Below are 20,863 nucleotides of genomic sequence, written 5' to 3' on the forward strand. Positions count from 1 at the left end.
GGAACGAAACGCGTTATAATTAACTTGTATATCTTTTTTCGTCATTTTTGAGCTTTCAGCCTTCCCCCTCGTTTCCACTCTCTCCCTTTCTCATCCCGTTCTTTTTAAAAGGAAAAAAAATGGAAAGATTCTCGCTGCCTCGAAACGATCATTATTTAAAAGAAAAGTGCGAGAAAAAGCCAACAAGGATAATAGTTTAACAAGGATAATAACTGTGTTCGCAGGTGAGCGGCCGACCAGATTTTATTTGGCGAAGGAAGAACCGGATCTAAGCATGGACCCCGTCACGGGTATGATTCGAATCCGCGTCCCGTTGGACCGAGAAACCCGGGACAAGTACGTTCTGAGCGTGGAGGCGCGAAACGGAGTTTCCACGGGCTACTGTCAGGTGAGGGAACGGCGAACGAGAAAGCGATCGAACGAGTATTGATCGTTTTTGTGGACGCACAGGTGGAGCTGAACGTGGAGGACGTGAACGACAACGGGCCGACCTTCCCGACGAGCAGCGTCCGAATTTCCGTGGCGGAGTCGCATCCCCTTCACGCGCCCCTGTACGTGGCGCACGCGACCGACCCCGACATCGTCCCGTCCCACCCGATCCGCTACGCGCTCGGCCAGAACAGCAACGACCTGTTCGGGATAGACGCCCGCTCCGGGGAGCTCTATCTGTCAAGGAGATTGGATTACGAGACGCAGCAACGGCACGGCCTTCTGATAAGGGCGTTGGACGGTGGCGGCCTCTCCGCGAACCTGAGCCTGAGCGTCGAGGTGCAGGACGTGAATGACAACCCCCCAGTGTTCGAGAGGAACGAGTATCACGTGGAGGTTCCCGAAGGCGCCAAGCTCGATTCCCAAGTGAGAAAAATCTTCATTACACGCCCGTCACGCGGCCATTTGTTGTGCCGGGGAGACGCGCGGTAGGATCCCCTTTCGCGGCGCGCTCAGGGTGGGGGAGGAATTCTGGATCGGCCCGGGGAGAAGGAGGATTTAACCGCCTCTCTCCTTTTAACTCGTTTTCGAATTCGTCTTCGCCGAGGCCTCTCCTCCCCATTTTCGCTTCTCCTTCGATCGGAGTAGACGAGAGTAAAAAAGAAGAAGACGGTCCGGTTCGTCTCGTCTCGACGGAGAAGGGAAACGAACTAAAACCGTACCGAGAGATTGGCGGATCGTTACCGGAAACGGATTGGTTACGATTATTCGGAGGATTTGTCGTTGCACGATCCTCTTATATTGAGCCTCGATACCGACCATCGTGTTTGAAAACGCGTCGGAGATGAAAATTCCAAATCTCGCCCCTCGTCGATTCTCGAAGCGAGAATGCGTGGGTAAGAGGGATTGGCTATTGCGCGCGGGGGGAGGGGGGGGAGGACACGTTCGTCATTCGAGGAGGCGATATCTAGTCGTGGAACGAGCGACGAACACCGATTCCTCGCGGTGGTAGCCACCGGTGGACGTAATCCACGAATACGAGGATACCGATGACGAATGGGCGAGAGATGGTTGCCGCGAGATAGGCCCGTTAAATGACGTCACATTTTTAATACAACGGATACGGCGAGGGTACGATAGGACGACGACTCTCTCCCTCCCTCCTCCTTCCTTCGCCGTTCGATCTCTCGTTCCATCTTTCTCCCGGCGTACACGTATATATCGGTGGTACCTATCGGCGAAACAGATCTGTGAGCTGTCGGTGGTATCCAGACAATATCTTACCCGGGAGAGAGAGAGAGAGAGAGAGAGAGGCACAGTGAGCGTAACCCTTCACCCGCCGCGAACTAATAACGTACAGTTAGACACATTACTGCCTGCTCCCACGTCAGGTTCCTCTTCTAATGGTGGCCGATCTCTCTCCTCCTCCCTCCTTCGGTGGCGGCACACCGTTTCGTCCTTCTCCCTTCGACCTCGCGTCGCCTTCTCTCCCTTGCTTCGCCATCCATCATTGCCCAGCTTCGTGCACGGGATACCAACTTATATATATATATATATATATATATACCTCCTTCTTCTTCCTCTTCTTCTTCTTTCTCCTCCCCCTTCTCCTCCGTAATTCACGATCCTCCCGCGCTGGAAAACATCGACCGGTTCGAACGCATTTAGGGTTCGCGGTGTTTCGATGCGTTTAATTAATACGGAACGACCGGATAGACTGGTCTCTCGTGTCTCCTCGCCGCTCACTTTTTCGTCCGTCGAGCCCGCCGAACGGAGCCCTCTTTCACTCCTGGCTCGACTCGAGAAAGAGCGTTATATTAAAGTAAAATATATATATATATATATACGTTTGGCAGATACTGCAAGTGACCGCGGTCGACCTGGACACGGGTAACAACGCGAGGCTGAGTTACCGGCTCCAAGGATCGACGGCATTTCGAATCAGCCCCAACACCGGATGGATTTATCTGGCGCGAGCGCTCGATCGAGAGACCTTGGATAGACACGCGCTCACGGTTCTCGCGACCGACAACGGTTCCCCAGCCGCGACAGCGAGCACTTCCGTGCTGGTCACGGTGCTCGACGACAACGACAACGATCCCCGCTTCGAGAAGGAGTTTTACGGATTCGAGCTGCTGGAGAACCTGCCCTCGGGGACGCTGGTCGGATCCGTGAGCGCCTCCGATCCCGATCTCGGCAAGAACGCGCTGCTCAGGTACGCGGTGGTCCAGGCCAACAGCAGTTTCACCGTCGACCCCGACACAGGTAAGACCACCACCCCATCCATCTATCTATCTATATATATATACTCGAGTGTTTACGAAACCTCGGCCAACAACTCCAACGACCAAATAGATCGTCCCACGCGAGGGGAAAAAAAAATATTTGCGAATCCTCTCCTCCTCCTCCTCCTCCTGCTCTTTCCACCTCGACGACCAATATTGAACGCTCGTTCGTATATCGCGACGTTCGTATTCCACGGACGAGAGCCTGGGGAGATCCTGAGAAAGGAGAGGAACGATCGATTTTCTAAATAATCTCCCTTCTCGGTCCACGGGAACGTAGGAACATCGGTGGGGATCGTTTTCAGAAGAAAAAGGGAGAGTTTCGCCGAACGAGGTCGGGACGTGAGAGACGTGGAGTTTGGCGCGCGCGTTGAAGATTTATAGCGGTCGAAGGAGGAAAAAGAAGACGCGGAGAAGCGTAAATTTATTTTTGATACGAATACCTTTAATTGGAGGAGCGTACAACGGGAATATCGGAGATACGAACAGTGGCGCGATTATTTCGTTTTTGTAACATCTCCCCTCGCTTCGTGGATATCAAAGTATAATCCCGTAAGAGTGGTGCTTTCACATTGGCGGCGTGTAACGAATCAGCGGAAAGGGCCCGGGTTCAGCGCACACCGCGAAACGAGCACGCACGCTGCCTCTCGTATGCTACGCGCATACGTGCTTTGATTGGCATGCGACACGAGAGTATTTGTGTACACGCTGGTTCGAGACCAGGCCGGTCGGCCGGCTCTTCCTCTCGTCGTATCGTAGCAGAGAAGAAGAAGAAGAGGAGGAGGAGGAGGAGAAGGAAGAAGAAGAAGAAGAAGAAGAAGAAGAAGAAGAAGAAGAAGTCTCGGCTGCCTGTTTGCGGAGGATCGAGCTTCTCGAGCCATCCCAGCGCGAAACTGCCACGGCTCGCAAATAAAAATACGATCCCCCCTCTCGTTGCCGGAAGTATCAGTTGTCCCGTCGTACCGCTACTTCTCTCTCTCTCTCTCTCTCTCCCTCCCTCCCTCTACGCACACACGCGTACGAAACCGTTCACGTAGGTGAATTAGAAGCTTTGCGAAAGATGGATCGTTTTCCCGATCGACAACCGCACGGAGCACGGATTTCCAAATATTAGAAGAAACGGCGGTTGGGAACGGAAAGAAGAGGAGAGGCTTCGGTCCCCTGAAGTTGGCCGTGGCACACGGTCCCACGGTTAACACGAGAAACGCATTAGCACGCGTCCTACGATATACTTCTTATTGTTCCGCGATGGTATCCCTCGATGCCGGCGCGTTTGCATGTTCCTCGTCGATCGTTTGTCTTCCGAACGACGAGCGCACCGCTCGTCTCCACGGGCTAGCTACGCGGGGAATTCGTAGAGGCACGCGGCCGCCCTCTCTCTCTCTCTCTCTTTCTCTTCTTCGACCCTGTGCGCGCGCACGAATTATTATCCCCTTCCACGTTGGAATAGTTCCGGCCGCTCGACTAGGCGCTTGCTTAATTACCTATTAATGCGGCGGCCTTCTCTCCTTCTTTCCTTCTATTCCCTCCCTTTCTTAGATTAGAGATACGTAATTGCGACGCGTAAATCCGTGGTATACGATTGTAATACGCGAGAGGGAAGGAAACGAATAATAGGATAATTCATGCGATTAACCGTCGTCAAAGGAAAATGACAAGGTGTTTCTACGTATGTTTAAACGAAGATGATCGGTCGAATTAAGGTTTTCGATTTTCAGGCGAGATCGTCACGAAGGAACCGCTGGATCGGGAAACGAAAGGGGTGCACGAGCTCGTGCTCGAGGCCAGGGATCAAGGGACTCCGTCGAGAGCGGCCAGGGTGCCTCTCAAGATCACGGTCCTCGACGTGAACGACAACTCGCCCGAAATCGTGGACCCTCAAGGGGACGTGGTCAGCGTGAGGGAGGAACAGCCACCGGGGACCGAAGTGGCGAGGGTCAGGGCTTTGGACACCGATCTCGGCGAGAACGCATCCGTCACCTACACTATCCTCAAAGGTATCTTCCTTTTCCTCGAGAATCGAAATTTTCCAATCTTAAAGTTTGGAGCAAACGATGTATTCGGAGCAAGCTCGATGTACGAGTATACCGAGTCGATGTTCCTTAGATCTTAATGTTTCTTAGATTTTAAATCGAACGAAATTGATTCTTCCTAGATCTTAAAGTTTGGAGTAAACAATATATGAGTATACCGAGTCGATGTTTTTTAGATCTTAAAGTTTCTTAGATTTTAAATCGAACGAAATTGATTCTTCCTAGATCTTAAAGTTTGGAGTAAATGACGTATACGATCTTAAAATTTCTTACATCTTAAATGGAACGAAATTGATTCTCCGATCTTAAAGTTTGGAGCAAACGATGTATTCGGAGCAAGGTCGATGTACGAGTATACCGAGTCGATGTTTCTTAGATCTTGAAGTTTCTTAGATTTTAAATCGAACGAAATTGATTCTTCCTAGATCTTAAAGTTTGGAGCAAACGATGTATGAGTATACCGAGTCGATGTTTTTTAGATCGATATATCTCTGATTAAAGTTTAGAGCAAACAATATACGAATATATCGAGTCGATGTTTCTTAGATCGAAATATCTCTTCCTTTTCCTCGATCCGCGAGAATCGAAATTAATTCTTCGATCTTAAAGTTTGGAGTAAACGATGTATTCGGAGCAAGATTGATATATAAGTATACCGAGTCGATGTTTCTTAGATCTTAAAGTTTCTTAGATTTTAAATCGAACGAAATTGATTCTTCCTAGATCTTAAAGTTTGGAGTAAATGATGTATTCGATCTTAAAATTTCTTACATCTTAAATCGAACGAAATTGATTCTTCTTAGATCTTAAAGTTTGGAGTAAATGATGTATACGATCTTAAAATTTCTTACATCTTAAATCGAACGAAATTGATACTCCGATCTTAAAGTTTGGAGCAAACGATGTATGAGTATACCGAATCGATGTTTTTTAGATCTTAAAGTTTCTTAGATCGAACGAAATTGATTCTTCGATCTTAAAGTTTGGAGTAAATGATGTATACGATCTTAAAATTTCTTACATCTTAGATCGAACGAAATTGATTTTTCGATCTTAAAGTTTGGAGTAAACGATGTATTCGGAGCAAGGTCGATGTATGAGTATACCGAGTCGATGTTTTTTAGATCGAAGTATCTCTTCTTTTTCCTCGATCCGCGAGAATCGAAATTAATTCTTCGATCTTAAAATTTGGAACAAAGGATGTATGAGTATCCAGTCGGTATTTTTTAGATATTTTTTAGAGATATTTCTGATTAAAGTTTGGAGCAAACAATATATAAGTATATCGACTCGATATTTTTTAAATCGAGATATCTCCGATTAAAGTTTAGAGAAAACGATATATTCGGAGCAAGGTCGATGTGTATTAGTAATTAATATAAGTATATTAAGTCGACGTTTCTTAGAGGTATCTCCGATTTGGAGCGAATGTATTCGGAGCGAACGACGCGTGAGTGTACCGAATATACGTTTCTTAGATCGAGACTCGGACGGGTACAACGTGTTCACCATTGACCCGATCACGGGGATGATCAGGACGAAGGCGGTCCTGGATCACGAGGAACGGAACGTGTACCGGGTGTCCGTGAAGGCGACGGACGCCGGGCGACCACCCCGCCACAGCATACGCGCGCTGAGAGTGGAGGTTTTAGCGCTCGCGGATAACCGGCCGACCTTCACCAGTAGCAGCCTTACCTTTAACGTGAGTATCTCCCTCTCCTATCCTACCGAGAGAAACGAGTCGAGGTGGAAAGTTTCTCGGCGGAACTGCTAAAGGAGAAATGGGATCTAGGTGCGGGAGGACGCGAGCATAGGCCAAGCGGTGGGCTCGGTGTCGGGGGCGGGTCCCGCTGGCCGCGTGGCCTTCACCTTGGACTCTCTCACGCCCGTCAGCGAATTCCCAGCGTTCGACGTGGACCGAAGCTCGGGCCAGCTGGTCGTGGCCCACTCCCTCGACCGCGAGAACGTGAGCGAGTATCACCTGGAGATCCGCGCGTTGGACACGACCTCGATCGGCAATCCCCAGAGCATCGCCGTCTCGGTGAAGATCGCGATCGAGGACGCGAACGACAACCCGCCCCGATGGCCGCAGGACCCGATAACGGTGCGCGTGTCGGAGAGGGCGGCGATCGGGTCGACGATCTACAATTTGACGGCGATCGATTTGGACAGCGGCCTGAACGGGGACCTCCGCTACGGCCTGGTGGCCGAGTTCCCCCCGGGAAGGGACAGCTTCGCCGTCGATTCCCTGACCGGCGCCCTCACGTTGGCCAAGCCGTTGGACAGGGAGGAGAGGGCCGAGTACACGTTGATCCTGAAGGCGTCGGATCGCGCCCCTCCCGGCGAGCGGTTAGCCTCCACCGTCACGGCGAGGATCATCGTGCTCGATCAGAACGACAACGACCCGGTTTTCGTTGCCCCGGAATCGACCAAGATCCCGGTCACGCCGGACCTCTTGCCGGGTGAGCGCATCTCTTCTCCTGTCCCTTCCGATTCTCCCCTTCTCGCGTACTCTTTCTTACGTACTCTTTCGCCACTGGAAAATTGCAGGGGCGACGTTGGTGAGAGTGGTCGCCGTGGACAAGGACGCGGGCGACAACGGGCGCGTGTCGTACGTGATCACGTCGGCGAACGAGGAGGCGAGGTTCTCGGTGGGCTACGAGTCCGGTATAGTGAGCTTGGAGAGGCCGATGGCCAGGTCGACGGAGCTCGAGATCACGGCCAACGATCACGGTTCCCCGCCGCGCAAGTCCACCCTCAGGCTCAGCCTCGCGCTGGCTTCCGGCCAGACCAACGGACCCCCCCGCCTCCTCCTCCCCAACCCCGTGGCTAGAGTTTCGGAGGAGCTGCAGGTTGGTGCGCCGGTTCTCAACGTCGCCGGCCCGATCATCGCCGATCAAGGTGAGCCTTCGTTCCCTTCCTTATTTATACCAAATACGCTTTCGACTCACACCCGACCGGGTGTTGCTCGATAAATTTACGCCCCGAACGGTGGAAAGAGAGGAGGGTTAACGCACGCACGCACGCACGCACCAAAAATGGGGCCTCTAGCCTCCCTTTTTAGGCGCTCCGCTCCTTATTGTTCGGACGCTGGCTCGCCCCATAAAGTGGAGAACAAGGGAGAAGGGGGGGCTGTCAATTTAGCGCTCGCGCTACCAACGCGCTACGTGAAATTACGTCCTCCTATCATCCCCCCCCCCCCACGAGGGGGGGAGTGTTCGAGTTCGGCCTAGACCTAGGCCAAGCAGGGAGTCCGTTTCCCAACCAGGAAAGCCTTCGAAGATAATTGCTCCTGTTAATTCGGCTCTCTTCGTGCGCGGAGCGATCCCTCGAGGACGGGCGCGGAAAGCGATGCATTATCGTGGCGGAGCGCGCATTAGCGAGGGACGAGGCGTACGAAAAGGGGCGAAACAATGGCCGCGTATATCATCGTGCCGCCAGCTTGCCGCATAGGCAAATCACCCGACCGAGAGCGTGTTGGAGCGTGTGCGTGCGCAGTCTCCTCCCGGAGAGGTGGAGTATCGGCGAGCAGCGAGGGGGAGGGGTGAGAAAGAAACGGCGGCCGTTCCTCTCGTCCCCTTCTTTCGTTCTTTCCCCCCCTTCGATCGTCACCGATCTTTGGTTGATCGTGGCGCAGGTAACGTGAGCTTCGGCATCCCGAGCAACGCGGCCTCGGATAAATTCAGCGTTTTGCCGAGCGGACTGGTCACGCTTCGAGGTCCCCTGAACCGCGAGGAAGTCTCCCGCTACTCGGTCCCGATCCTGGCCAGATCCAGCAAGCTCCTGGACATCGCCACCCTCGAGGTCCTGGTCATGGACGAGAACGACAACAGCCCCGAATTTCGGCCCGGCTCGTGTTACACCCTGGCCGTGCCCGAGAACCAGGGGACCGCCGTGATCCACACGATCGCGGCCGCCGATCTCGACGAGGGAAAGAACGGGGAAATTTATTACAGCATCGTGGGTAAGCGAGCCAGGTGGAGCATCCCCTCGGACGATCTGTATCGCGCGCGCGTTTGCAGGTGGGAACATCGGCGCCAAGTTCGCGCTGGATCCAACGAGCGGTGTGCTCTCCATGTCGAATCTGGACAGGGAGTCGGTGTCCAAGTACGCGCTGACGATCTCGGCCAAGGACAAAGGGCGGCCGAGCCTGGAGGCGCGGTGCAACTTGACGGTGATCGTGCTGGACGTGAACGACAACGCCCCGACGTTCCTTCAAAATCAATACGCCGAGTCTCGGCCTCGAGGGGGCTCGAGCACCGCCGAGTATCCAGGTTTCGGATTCCCATACGGGTCCTCCTCCAATTATCCGACGGCCAACCACCAGCCGACCAAGTACGTGGCGACCGTGTCCGAGGACGTGGCCCCGGACTCGAGCGTGATGACCGTGAGAGCGAGCGATCCGGACCAAGGGGTGAACGGGAAGATCACGTACGCCATCGCCGAAGAGACGAGTTGGTTGTTCAGGGTTGACAACTTAACGGGCGTGGTCACCACGGCTGGGTAAGTTCTCTCTCTCTCTCTCTCTCTCTTTTCTTCCGTCTCCTTATCTCTCCCCGCCTCTTTTCTAACTTTGTTCGTTAATTATCGCGCGGGGTCGGACCGTCGTCGTAAAAGCAATAGAAGCAGTAGTGGAAAAAAGAAAGGAGGGTCTAGGAACGTTGTAAAATTACAAAGTCGACGCGAAGCAACGATGCATCGATTGCCCGATTCCGTATGCATAACCCGTCGCCACGGATCAACGCGTGCTTCCTTCTCCCGTCCTCCTCTCCTATCCCTCGCGATTATACGCTCGATCGTCGTGAAAATACTCTTCGCGCGATCCAAGGTCGAGTTCAATGAAACGGACCATTTCGACCCGCCAAACTCTCCCTTCGTATGTCTCCCTTCCTTCGTCGAGCGAAAGAAAGAAGACGCGAGGGGAGAGATCCATAGATATACGTACGTGCGCGTATATAGGCGTCGGTAGGGGGGATGGTCGGGGGGAGCGCGACAGCCGTGTGTCATTTCAGCGGGACACCATCTGGCGTTTCAATGCGTTATTTCAGCGGGCGAAAAGGCCGATATGCAAAACCAGATCCCCCTGGCCTCGCTCTTTCGCGATCTCTTCCCTCCCTCCGGTAGCGGCGGGCCGCCCATCGTCGTCGTTGCGTCGCGTTGTCGTTGCTATCGGCGTTGTTAGCCGCGTTCCTTCTCTCGTTCGTTCCCAGGACCACCCGGAAGAGATCGGGCCGGGATAACCGGCCGCGACGATTCGGTATCGATAACGTTCCGATTACTCGAATCGCAGCGATCGCCGACACCTCCGATTCCGACCGATATCGTCCCCGAGCATCGCGCTCGACCCCGAAGAACGAATAAAAAAGGGACACGATCGGGAGCTGCCACTCGTCGTACATACGGTCGTAAATAACCGCGTCGATTATTTTGCGCGCTACTTCGCTCCATTATTATTCCACGCTCGTTAAACGTCGTTACGCGCACGTACGAAGCGGAGACGTCGTCCGTCGCATCGTTCGTAGGTCGCCAATTCGCTTCTCCGATCGATGAACCCGAAATAAACCGATCGAGCGTTGGACCAAGATGTTTCTCGGACATATCGGTGCAGGAAACCTATATCTATATATATCGATGCATAACATATATCGATGCAGAAAAGCTATATCTAATGGGTAGAGAATGAGAATTCGACAAAGATGTTGCCATTTTTCAGATATATATCGATGCAGGAAAACTATATCTAGCGGATAGAGAATGAGAATTCGACAAAGATGTTGCCATTTTCCAGATATATATCGATGCAGGAAAACTATATCTAGCGGATAGAGAATGAGAATTCGACAAAGATGTTGCCATTTTTCAGATATATATCGATACAGAAAAACTATATCTAGAGGGTAGAGAATGAAAATTCGACGAAGATGTTTCTCGGATATATCGGTGCAGAAAAGCTATGTCTAGCGGATAGAGAATGAGAATTCGACAAAGATGTTGCCATTTTTCAGATATATATCATTGCAGGAAAACTATATCTAGGGGGTAGAGAGTGAGAATTCGACGAAGATGTTTCTCAGATAGATTTCTCAGATCGGTGCAGGAAAGCTTTAGAGGGTAGAGAGTGAGAATTCGAAGATGTTGCCGTTTCTCAAACATATATCGTGAGAATTCGACGAAAATGTTTCTCGGACATATCGGTGCAGGAAACCTATATCTATATATATCGATGCATAACATATATCGATGCAGAAAAGCTATATCTAATAGGTAGAGAATGAGATAGATTTCTCAGATCGGTGCAGGAAAGCTTTAGAGGGTAGAGAGTGAGAATTCGAAGATGTTGCCGTTTCTCAAACATATATCGTGAGAATTCGACGAAAATGTTTCTCGGATATATCGGTGCAGGAAAACTATATCTAGGAGGTAGAGAGAGGGGGTAGAGATGTTCCTCGGATATATCGGTGTAGGAAACCTATATTTAACGGATAGAGAATGAGAATTCGACAAAAATGTTGCCATTTTTCAGATATATATCGATGCAGGAAAACTATATCTAGGGGGTAGAGAGTGAGAATTCGAAGATGTTGCCGTTTCTCGGACATATATCGGTGCAGGAAAGCTATGTCTAAGGAGTAGAGAGTGAGAATTCGACAAAGATGTTGCCATTTTTCAGATATATATCGTTGCAGGAAAACTATGTCTAGGGGGTAGAGAGTGAGAATTCGACGAAGATGTTTCTCAGATATATCGGTGCAGGAAAGCTATGTCTAGCGGATAGAGAGTGGGAATTCGACAAAGATGTTGCCATTTTTCAGATATATATCGTTGCAGGAAAACTATGTCTAGGGGGTAGAGAGTGAGAATTTGACGAAGATGTTCCTCGGACATATCGGTGCAGGAAAGCTATGTCTAGAGAGTGAGAATTCAAAGATGTTGCCGTTTCTCGGACATATCGGTGGAGGAAAGCTATGTCTAGGTAGAGAGAGGGTGGTCTAGCTATGGCGCGTAGCGTAGTAGTTGTTTCTCCTCAGCTCGGCGCGATTTAACCCTTTCCCTTCCCTTCGCCTCCCCCTTCCCCTGTTTGAAAAAATGGAGAGAGAGATAAGAAAATTGGTCGGTTCGCAGCCCTTTGGACCGCGAACGGCAGAGTTCGTACAAGTTCGTGGTGGTGGCGACGGACAGCGGCAAGTACGACGCGAGGAGCAGCAGGATCCCCGTGGAGATACGGGTGAGCGACGTGAACGACAACGCGCCTGTGTTCGAGGAGTATCCTTTCCGTGCCCGGGTGTCGATCGGCACTCAGCCGGAGAAGAACATCGTGCGCGTGGTGGCGACCGACATCGACGAGGGATCGAACGGCGAGATCGTGTACTCGTTCCTCCACGAGCAGGAGAAGCCGAAATTCAGGATACACCCGAGCACCGGGGCCGTGACCGCGGCCTTGTCCCTCTCCCAGGACAACGGCAAGACGTACCACTTGGAGGTGGTGGCCAGGGACAAGGGTAATCCGCCGAGGAGCGCCCGTGGGTTGATCGAGTTGCGGGTGGGGGACCTGGCCGACTTGGCGCCGGTGTTGAAGTTTCAGAACGAGACGTACGAGGTGGTGGTTGCGGAGAACTGCGCGGCCGGCACCGAGGTGATCCGAGTGACGGCCGTGCGTTCGGACGGGAGGAGGCAGCGCGTGTCCTACTCGCTCGGGTCGGGCAACGAGTTGGCCACGTTCGCGATCGACGAGGACACGGGCTCGATCCGCGTCAACGATCCCTCGAGGTTGGACGCGGAATCGTGGAGCGACGCGAGGGTGAGGCCCGCGGAGGAGGGGCTGGAGGAGGAGGAGGGGGGCAGGACGAATTCGTGGGCGAGGTCGTTGGTGGAGGGCGGGCAACGATCGAGGGAGAAGCCTAGGGAGAGTTCGAAGCACGTGTTGACGGTCGCCGCGAGGACAAGCGGCCCCGACCCTTTGGAAGCGTACGTCAAGCTGGTGGTCAAGGTGTCGGACGTGAACGACAATCCGCCCATTTTCACCCAAGCCCAGTACTCGGCCACCGTTCTTGAGGGGAACGTGAAAGGGGACTTTGTCGTGAAGGTAAGGAAGGAAGGAAGGAACGAAGGGAAAGAAATTTGTCGTGTCTCGTCGATTTTCTTGCCCAGCTTTCGGCGAGCGACGCGGATCAAGGGATGAACGGTAGAATTCTGTATCACATCGTGGACGGGAATCCGGACAACGCGTTCACCATAAGCCCCCCTTACAGCGGAATAGTTCGGACCAACATCGTCCTGGATCGGGAGATTCGGGAAAAGTACAGGCTGACGATAATCGCGACGGATCAAGGGAATCCCCAGTTGACCGGGACGGCTGCGCTCAGCGTCAGGGTGATCGACATCAACGACAATCAACCGACGTTTCCGGAGCACAGTATCATCTCCGTTTCGGAAGGTAAGCGGTTTCTTTCGATTTTTCGACCGACCCCAACGTTGCTTTCAACGTTGAAATTCCTCCAATTCCCTCGGAAATGGAAACGTTCCAATTAATCGCCGCGTAACGATCCCGGACGAAGGTTAACCGACCGATTATTAGCCTCCGTCCGTTCGCGACCGCTGGGGGACAAATTACGACGCGAACACGCGTACACCTCTTTAATTTCGATCCGCGCTGTTGTCGCTCGCAATTAACTCCTTGGCGAGCAGGTTGCCGCTCGATAACGGCCTTGTTTTCTAACCTAATTGTCTAATAAATTGGAGAATAAGCGAGATATTCTCCGCGAGGGAAAGATTCAATTTTCTTATTTATTACAAAGTTGAAACTGTTTACGATTCGATTTTGCGTAAAATTCGCCAATCTTAATTCGCCCGAGATTTAGGGACTACTTTCGTCGCGTGAGAAACGAAACGATCGTGCGCGGAGGAGAGAGAGAGCGAGAGAGAGAGAGAGAGTGAAAGCAATAGGGGGAAGAAAAAAGAAGGAAGGGGCGCGAGTATTTCAAGGTGGGAGCGCGTACCACCACTACTCTCCAAGTATAAAGTTAAGTGGCAAAGGATTTATGCCGGCATTAAAGTCCAACTGTTCGGAACAATCTGCATAACTTAGGCGAGGCTGCGAACGTCCCCGTTCGGATAACTCCCTCCCTTCCTGTTTGTTTCCTTCTCCGTTTCGTATCGTTCCTCCATTGACAGGTATGATTCAATGGAACGGGTACTCGAGTTTGACGAGCGTCCAACGTTTACGTTCGAACAAAATCGGATCGAAACGTCTCTCTCTCTCTCTCTTCGCGTTTTATCGACGAGATTTAAATAACGCCTCGTAATGTAATTTAATTTTTCCCATTGGTTTCTTTTTCACCGTAATCTTTTAATTCGCTCGACAAGAAAACGATCCATTAAAACTAAACTAGAAGATTACAAAAGATCTGAATTTTGTTTTTAACAATTTAAATGTCGGGGGCGTAAAACGAGAGGTTCGAGGGATTGGATTTAATCGGGAGGATGGATCGAATCCATCCGGTTCCGAAAGTGGCTGCTGGTGACACGAGAAATGGAAACAATGGTAGACCACCGACGAGCGCGTTTCCCGTACAAGGAGTACACACCGCCGACATGGCGTACACTCGTATTTACCTGAGACCTCCGGTAATCAGAATTACCGCGATGTAACTTAGGGAAGATGTAGCGAGATCCGACGCGAATTTATTATTTGTACGCCTCCCTCCCCTCCCCTTACCCCAATATCGCTACCACGCCCGATAGAGAGATCTTTGTTTCGGCTTCCACGCGTTCGTTCGAGGACCGCTCTCGAAACCGATTTACGCCACTTTAACGATCCACCCGTGAAATTTACGAGGGAAGAACGGTGCACAACCTGGTCCCATTCCCCGTTTTCCCTTCTATCTCAAGACTCTCCTCTACTTTATTATTGTTCGGCCAGGATGACGGCGGTGGTGGTAATTTGGCCACGAGATTATCTGGCCTACGATCCTACGAATACTTCTCCGGCCGAGCGTTCTTCTCGGCACTAGCGAGATAGAGGGAAGCGATAAGCGAGGATTCGATGCATTTTGAACGCGACTCCCTCCAACTGTCTTTAGCTTCGCGGAAGAGCTTGTATATATGTACACACGCACACGCGTATACGAGTAGTATATCGCGAATGATCGTCCGGTTGTGAGTTCCAGGCCAGGCTCCAGGAGGACGAAGGAAAAGGCACACCATCGGTGAAGTTGTTGTTTATTTCTCGGCCGGTTGTAAACGTTAGATTTTTCCACAGGTACGGCGGTTGGGACCGTGTTGACCACGATCACGGCCAACGACGTGGACAGTTCCCCGGCCTTGACCTATCGATTCGGCAACGCGACCGACCCAGGCCCCTTCAGCATCGATAGATACGGAGGCAAGGTGGTCCTCCGGAGACGCTTGGACGCCGAGACGCGGTCCGAATACAGCCTGCGAGTAATCGCGAGCGACGGTATTCACGAAGCGACCACGGACTTGATCGTCCGCGTCACGGATCTCAACGACAACGCGCCGCGATTCCAGCAGTCCGCTTACATCGCCACCTTGCCCGGTAAGTTTCTTCCTCCCCTACCACTTTTACAATTCCTGGAAAACTCTTGAAACTGTTTCTCGCGGGGGCGGGAAATTCCGTTCGATCGATCCCGTTCGATGGAAGAGGAACGAAGCGAGGCGAGGCGAGTCACTCGGCGCGAAATAAACGCGAGTTTAAAAACTGGTTTTTAGTAGACACGCGTTGTCTTGTTGCCCGTGTTCCAAACTCGAATTGACACCGCGCCGGGATAAAACGCGGGAAAGAGAGGGGGAGGAGGCGGGGAGGAAGGATGACGAAAAGAACGAAAAGGAAGGGAGAGAGAGAGAGAAGAAGGGGATCGATGAAAAGCTAGCTAGCCAGCGGAGCTACTCTCGAAGCGAAGGAATTAGGAGGGAGAGGGAGAAGGGGAAAGGAATGGGAAAGACGGGGACGACGAGGTTGGTAGGGGGAAGGAACGATGGGGGACACATAAATAAACGCGAGGACACCGTTTGCGAGGCAGCCGAAAAGCCGCCTTCGCTGCAACCGCCACCCGAGATCGCCGGCTTCGAACACTCTCGAAACTTATTAAAAATACATAGGCCCGCGCCTAATGGTGCATTTGGGTGGGCGGTAGGGGGGTGACAAGGGGAAGGTCTGGATTGGCAGGAGGTGGACGTGGAAAGAGTGGATGGAATGGGGGGGGGGGGGGGGAGCTCCCACGGCGACTTCTGCTTCGCGAATTTGCATCTTTCTCCTCCTCCTCCTTTCCAGTAGATTCTTCCCTCCGCGAGTAGATTCTCGAATAGGAGGAGGAGGGGATCGATCGATAACGTCGAAACTCATCTTATCGCTCGTGTCGCGGTGGTGGATAAACGGACGATTATTATCGAAATACCGATTTATTATTAAATTGTCGAGGCGAAGGGAAGGGGATCACGAAACGAAGCGAATTCGTCCCATTTCGTTTTGTCGATGCGTCGCGAACCACCACTGCGTATATAACTCCACGATCATACGCACCTCGCGATAATTATAGAGTAACCTGTCTCTCACTTTCTCGGTTAAGATTCCCCCTTTCCTTCGAGGTCGTCTTACCTCCTCCTCACCTCCTCGCGGATATCCTTCCCAAAGGGCTGCGAGTTTTATTGCAGCCCCCCCCCTCCCCTCCCATCCCCTTCTTTTCCTCTTCTTTTTTTCGCTTTAGCTCGGAACTTGGCACATTAATGCCGAGTTATCCGACGATTTGAAACGCATCGAAATGATTTTTGTAGCCGCGAACCTGGCTCTCCATCCTGCTGGCCCCACGGCTCGGACCAGCGATTTATATAACTGGTTATTATTTCATACTTCCGTTCAGGCCGATGTCAGGACGGCTTATCCTCCTCTCCTTTACCGAGAAAAGAAAGAATCGTGGTCGGTGGTGGTTCTGCTCGAGGACGTGACGCTACCTCCGACAAAAAGAGATGGAGGGGTACCTCGACCCCGTGCCCGTGATCCCTCCATCTTTGTCTCCTTCCACGATAATCCTCTCTCTCTCTCTCTCTCTCTTTCGTTTCGTTTCGTTTCGTTTCGTTTCGTTTCGTTTCGGTACGAACGCCGATCGATTTCCCCCCTCCAAGCAATATCCACCATTCCACCTTTTTTCACCGTTTTCTCGCCTCTTTCTTCGTTCTCTCTCCCTATCTACGTTTTTTTTATTTTTTCCCGCTTCTTTCGAGCAGAGGGACGAGGAGGAGAGTTGCAAGAGATCGCGACGGTGAACGCGACCGACGACGATCTCACGGAGGACAACAGTCGGGTGCGATACCATCTGCTGAGAGCCACCAAAGGTTTCTCGGTTCATCCCGTGACCGGTGTTGTGACGGTTAATCGCACCGCGATACCGAGGCCGTTGCCCAAAGAGGTGGAGTTGGCGATCGTGGCCGAGGATTACGGGAAACCGCCCGCGTCGTCCGTGTGCACGGTCGTCGTTCGATTGACCAGTTTGAAGAGCAGCAACTCGCCCGGCAAAGAGTACAAGATCACCGCCAAGGAGAACACTTGGAGGGGGACCACGCTGATGAGGTTGTCCGACGTGGACCTTTTGGACGGTGCGATCGTGGCCGGGGACGACGGTGGAACGTTCGAGGTGTCGAGAGGAAGGTTGATCCTGTCCAAGCCGTTGGACAGGGAGACGAGAGACAGGTAAGGGATCGAAATTATCTCACCGATCTCTCTCTCTCTCTCACTCGCTTTTTCCCCCCTCTCTTCTTGCAGATACGTTTTGCGATTAGGGTCGAGGAACGAGAACGCGACGACCGGATCCCTGGTGGGGGACGAGCCCGTCACGGTGATCGTCACCGTGGAAGACGCGAACGACAATTACCCCCGTTTCCCGGAGGACGTGCACCAGGTGTCGATCAAGGAGAACGCGGCACGGGGGGCGACGGTGGCCGTGTTGCGCGCCAAGGACGACGATCTCGCGGGGACCCCGGCCGCGAGCCTGGTGTACGAGATCACGTCCGGGAACGACGGGGGCCTGTTCCGCGTGGACAGGGGGACGGGCGCGGTGCTCGTGAACGCGACGCTGGACTGCGATCTCGAGCCGGACGTCCACAACCTGGTGGTGATGGCGTGCGACACGGACCCGACCACCCCCCTCTGCGCCTTGACCAGGCTCCGCGTCCGTCTCGAGGACGTGAACGACAACTCGCCCAAGTTCCCCGTGCCCGAGTACCTCGAGTTCGTCGGGGAGAACGAGCCGATCGGGACCACCGTGTTCTCGGCCCGCGCCTCGGACCTCGACCGCGGCATATTCGGCGCGCTCAACTATTCCATCGTGTCGGCCGCGGCCACCGGTTTCTCCGACATCGACGACAGTTGGAGATTGTTCGCCGTGGACGCCAAGTCCGGCACGGTTACGACCCGCGCCGTCTTCGACTACGAGCTGCGGAACAGGTACGCGTTCACTCTGCGCGCGACCGACACGGGCGGCCGGACGGCGGCCGTCAGGGTGAGGGTGGAGATCGAGTCGAGGGACGAGTTTTATCCCCAGTTCACGGAGAGGATGTACAGGTTCGGGATGAGGAGCGGGGCGAGGATAGCGGCGGGGACGGTGATCGGCCACGTGACGGCCACGGATCGGGACAAGGGGCCGGACGGCAGGGTCGTTTACCAACTCACCTCCCAGCACCCGTACTTCAAGTTGAATCGCACTACGGGCGCGTTGATCGTGAAGCAAAAGTTGCTGCACCTCGACACCGACGTGGAGGAGTCGTCGAGGTTGGTGGTGAGCGCGAGTTCAGGTAGGCAGGGCTCGTTGTCGAACATGACCGTGGTCGAGATCGCGTTGACGGACGGGAGCGAGGCGAGCGAAGGGGCGAGAGGAGGCGCCCCGCCTTTGGCCACGCCGAACGACGCAGCAGGGGCTTCGGCCGACGAGGACGAGGACGACGACGACGACGACGACGACGACCGCGACGACGACGGGGGCGAGAAAAACGGCGAGGACAAGAGGAACAGGAGCAACATGGCCGTGGCGACGTCGGGAGGGTTGGCCGATTGGGCGTTGGGTCTGTTGATCGCTCTGCTTCTGTTGGTGGTCGCCTTCGGCGCCGTTTTCCTCTACCTTCACCTTCGAAACCGAAGGCACAAGAAAGCCGGGGCCAAGCCAGGCTTGAACGGGGAGAGCAACGCGACCGCGTCCAACAGCTACGTGGATCCGAGCGCTTTCGATACGATACCGATCCGGAGCGTGGGCGGGGTGGGGGCTGGGGGGAACGGGGGGTCGGGGAACGGGAACGGGGGGGGTGGCGGGGCCTCGTGCCAATTCGCGCCTCCGAAGTACGACGAGATACCGCCGTACGGAACGTCGGGCCAGTCGGGCCAGCAACAGGCCACCTCCGAGTTGTCGGGCAGCGATCAATCCGGCTCGTCGGGGCGAGGCTCGGCCGAGGACGACGGGGAGGACGAGGAGATCCGAATGATAAACGAGGGGCAGCAAACGGGCGACTCGGCCAGCGACCTCTCGGTGCACAACACTCAGGAATATTTGGCGAGGCTCGGGATCGTCGACCCCCCCGCGGGCACCCCGAGGAGGCCGCCCGAAGCCCTGCCCCTCGACAGCTTGCACCTGTTCGAGGACGAGGCCGCAACCGAGGCGGACATCGCCACCCTGATCTACGGGAAGATCGGGGAGCCGGGCAGGCCGATGTCGGGCCTGGAAGTTCCGGGCGGCCCGTCCATGAACGGTTCCCTGAGCTCGATCGTGCACAGCGAGGAGGAGTTGACGGGATCGTACAACTGGGACTATTTGCTCGACTGGGGCCCCCATTATCAACCGTTGGCCCACGTGTTCAGCGAGATCGCGAGGCTCAAGGACGACGCCGCGAGCGTTCAGAGCGGCAACTCGGGGAGCAGCGGCAAGACCAAGTCTGTACATAAAGCGCCGCCCCCGCCGTTGCTCACTTCAGTTGCCCCCAGGTCGTTGGCGGCCCCCGCGCTGGCCAGAGGCATCCTTCCCAGGTCCCCCATCAGCCACGATGCCTCCACCTTCCCCTCGGCCGCTCTCAGCCCGAGCTTTTCCCCGTCCCTCTCCCCCCTAGCCACCAGAAGTCCCAGCATCAGCCCTTTGGTGCCACCCGCCACCCAAAGGTCCGGCCAAAGCGCCAACAGGGGTATCCCGGTTACCGACGCCGAGTTGAGGATTTAACCTCCGTTTCCAATTATCCTCGCGTTTGTCATTACCAACGTAATTGTTATTAAGCGTCGATTGTACACATTTACATGATGTAATAGCGATTCGAAAGTTGCGAGCGATTTCTTTTTTTTTTTTTTTTTTTTTTTTTTTTTTTTTTTTTTTAGATGTGTAAACGATCCAATTTCATTCGAGGGTGTTGTGTGTGTGTGTGCGTGTGTGATACGCTCGATTCCGCGTGATTTCCGATTTGCGAAGCGTGTGTAAAATAGAGATTAGAGATCGTTAAGTTTGACTAACCTTCGCCGGGATTCTCGAAGGTGCAAAGGTGCATATATATACATATATTTTATTTTCCTCGTGATAGAAACCTGTTTTACGCGTCTAGAATCGAAATATCGAGCGTTTGTAGATAATCGATCGTTTTTTTTTTTTTTTTTTCTCCGTTACGTTCGCGTAAAGAATCCTAGCGTACCTATTGTTCGATAAGTTACGATTCGCGAGAGGACAAGAGGCGCGATATTTTTCTAGAAAGTCTATCGTCGTGCTAGCTTGCCGTTTCGATCGATCGATCGATCGATCGATAGTGAAAATAATACTCGATTTATTTGTAAATAAAAAAGAGTCCGTAAATCGTACTCGTAGCCGCTAAGTGAGCTCGTGTAAATAATACTCATTCGACGAATGATTAAAAAAGAAAGAAGAAGAAGAAGAAGAAGAAGAAGAAGAAGAAGAAGAAGAAAAGGGAAAAGAAGAACTGACGCGCCTTTTATATGTATATGTATAATCAAAAGGATAGACTGTTCACTGTTCGATGCTCATACCTTTGTACCGTGCCCGTTGAAACGTAAGACTGTGCAGTGACCTAATTTTTTTTTTTTTTTTTTTTTTTTTTTTAATCGAAGAACGAAACGGGAAAATC

The 20,863-nt window shown here is 53.0% G+C and overlaps 1 protein-coding gene across 2 annotated transcripts in view; it reads left to right on the forward strand.

Annotated features, from left to right (window-relative positions):
- LOC122719797 (protein dachsous) overlaps positions 1-20,046 on the forward strand; it is a 168,844-nt gene extending 148,798 nt beyond the window's left edge. For both annotated transcript variants that reach the window (XM_043945950.1, XM_043945951.1), the window contains exons 4-17: positions 225-388; positions 451-855; positions 2,286-2,694; positions 4,433-4,711; positions 6,226-6,449; positions 6,540-7,209; positions 7,298-7,648; positions 8,385-8,711; positions 8,770-9,250; positions 11,870-12,830; positions 12,896-13,181; positions 15,006-15,302; positions 16,988-17,450; positions 17,523-20,046. In XM_043945950.1, the coding sequence (XP_043801885.1) occupies positions 225-388; positions 451-855; positions 2,286-2,694; positions 4,433-4,711; positions 6,226-6,449; positions 6,540-7,209; positions 7,298-7,648; positions 8,385-8,711; positions 8,770-9,250; positions 11,870-12,830; positions 12,896-13,181; positions 15,006-15,302; positions 16,988-17,450; positions 17,523-19,956 (7,751 nt within the window). In that variant the 3' untranslated portion in view covers positions 19,957-20,046. The remainder of the gene's footprint in view (positions 1-224; positions 389-450; positions 856-2,285; positions 2,695-4,432; positions 4,712-6,225; positions 6,450-6,539; positions 7,210-7,297; positions 7,649-8,384; positions 8,712-8,769; positions 9,251-11,869; positions 12,831-12,895; positions 13,182-15,005; positions 15,303-16,987; positions 17,451-17,522) is intronic.
- The last annotated feature ends 817 nt before the right edge of the window (positions 20,047-20,863 follow it).

This window comes from Apis laboriosa, unplaced genomic scaffold, assembly GCF_014066325.1.
Source record: "Apis laboriosa isolate Shangri-la unplaced genomic scaffold, ASM1406632v1 scaffold9_cov152, whole genome shotgun sequence".
NCBI lineage: Eukaryota > Metazoa > Arthropoda > Insecta > Hymenoptera > Apidae > Apis > Apis laboriosa.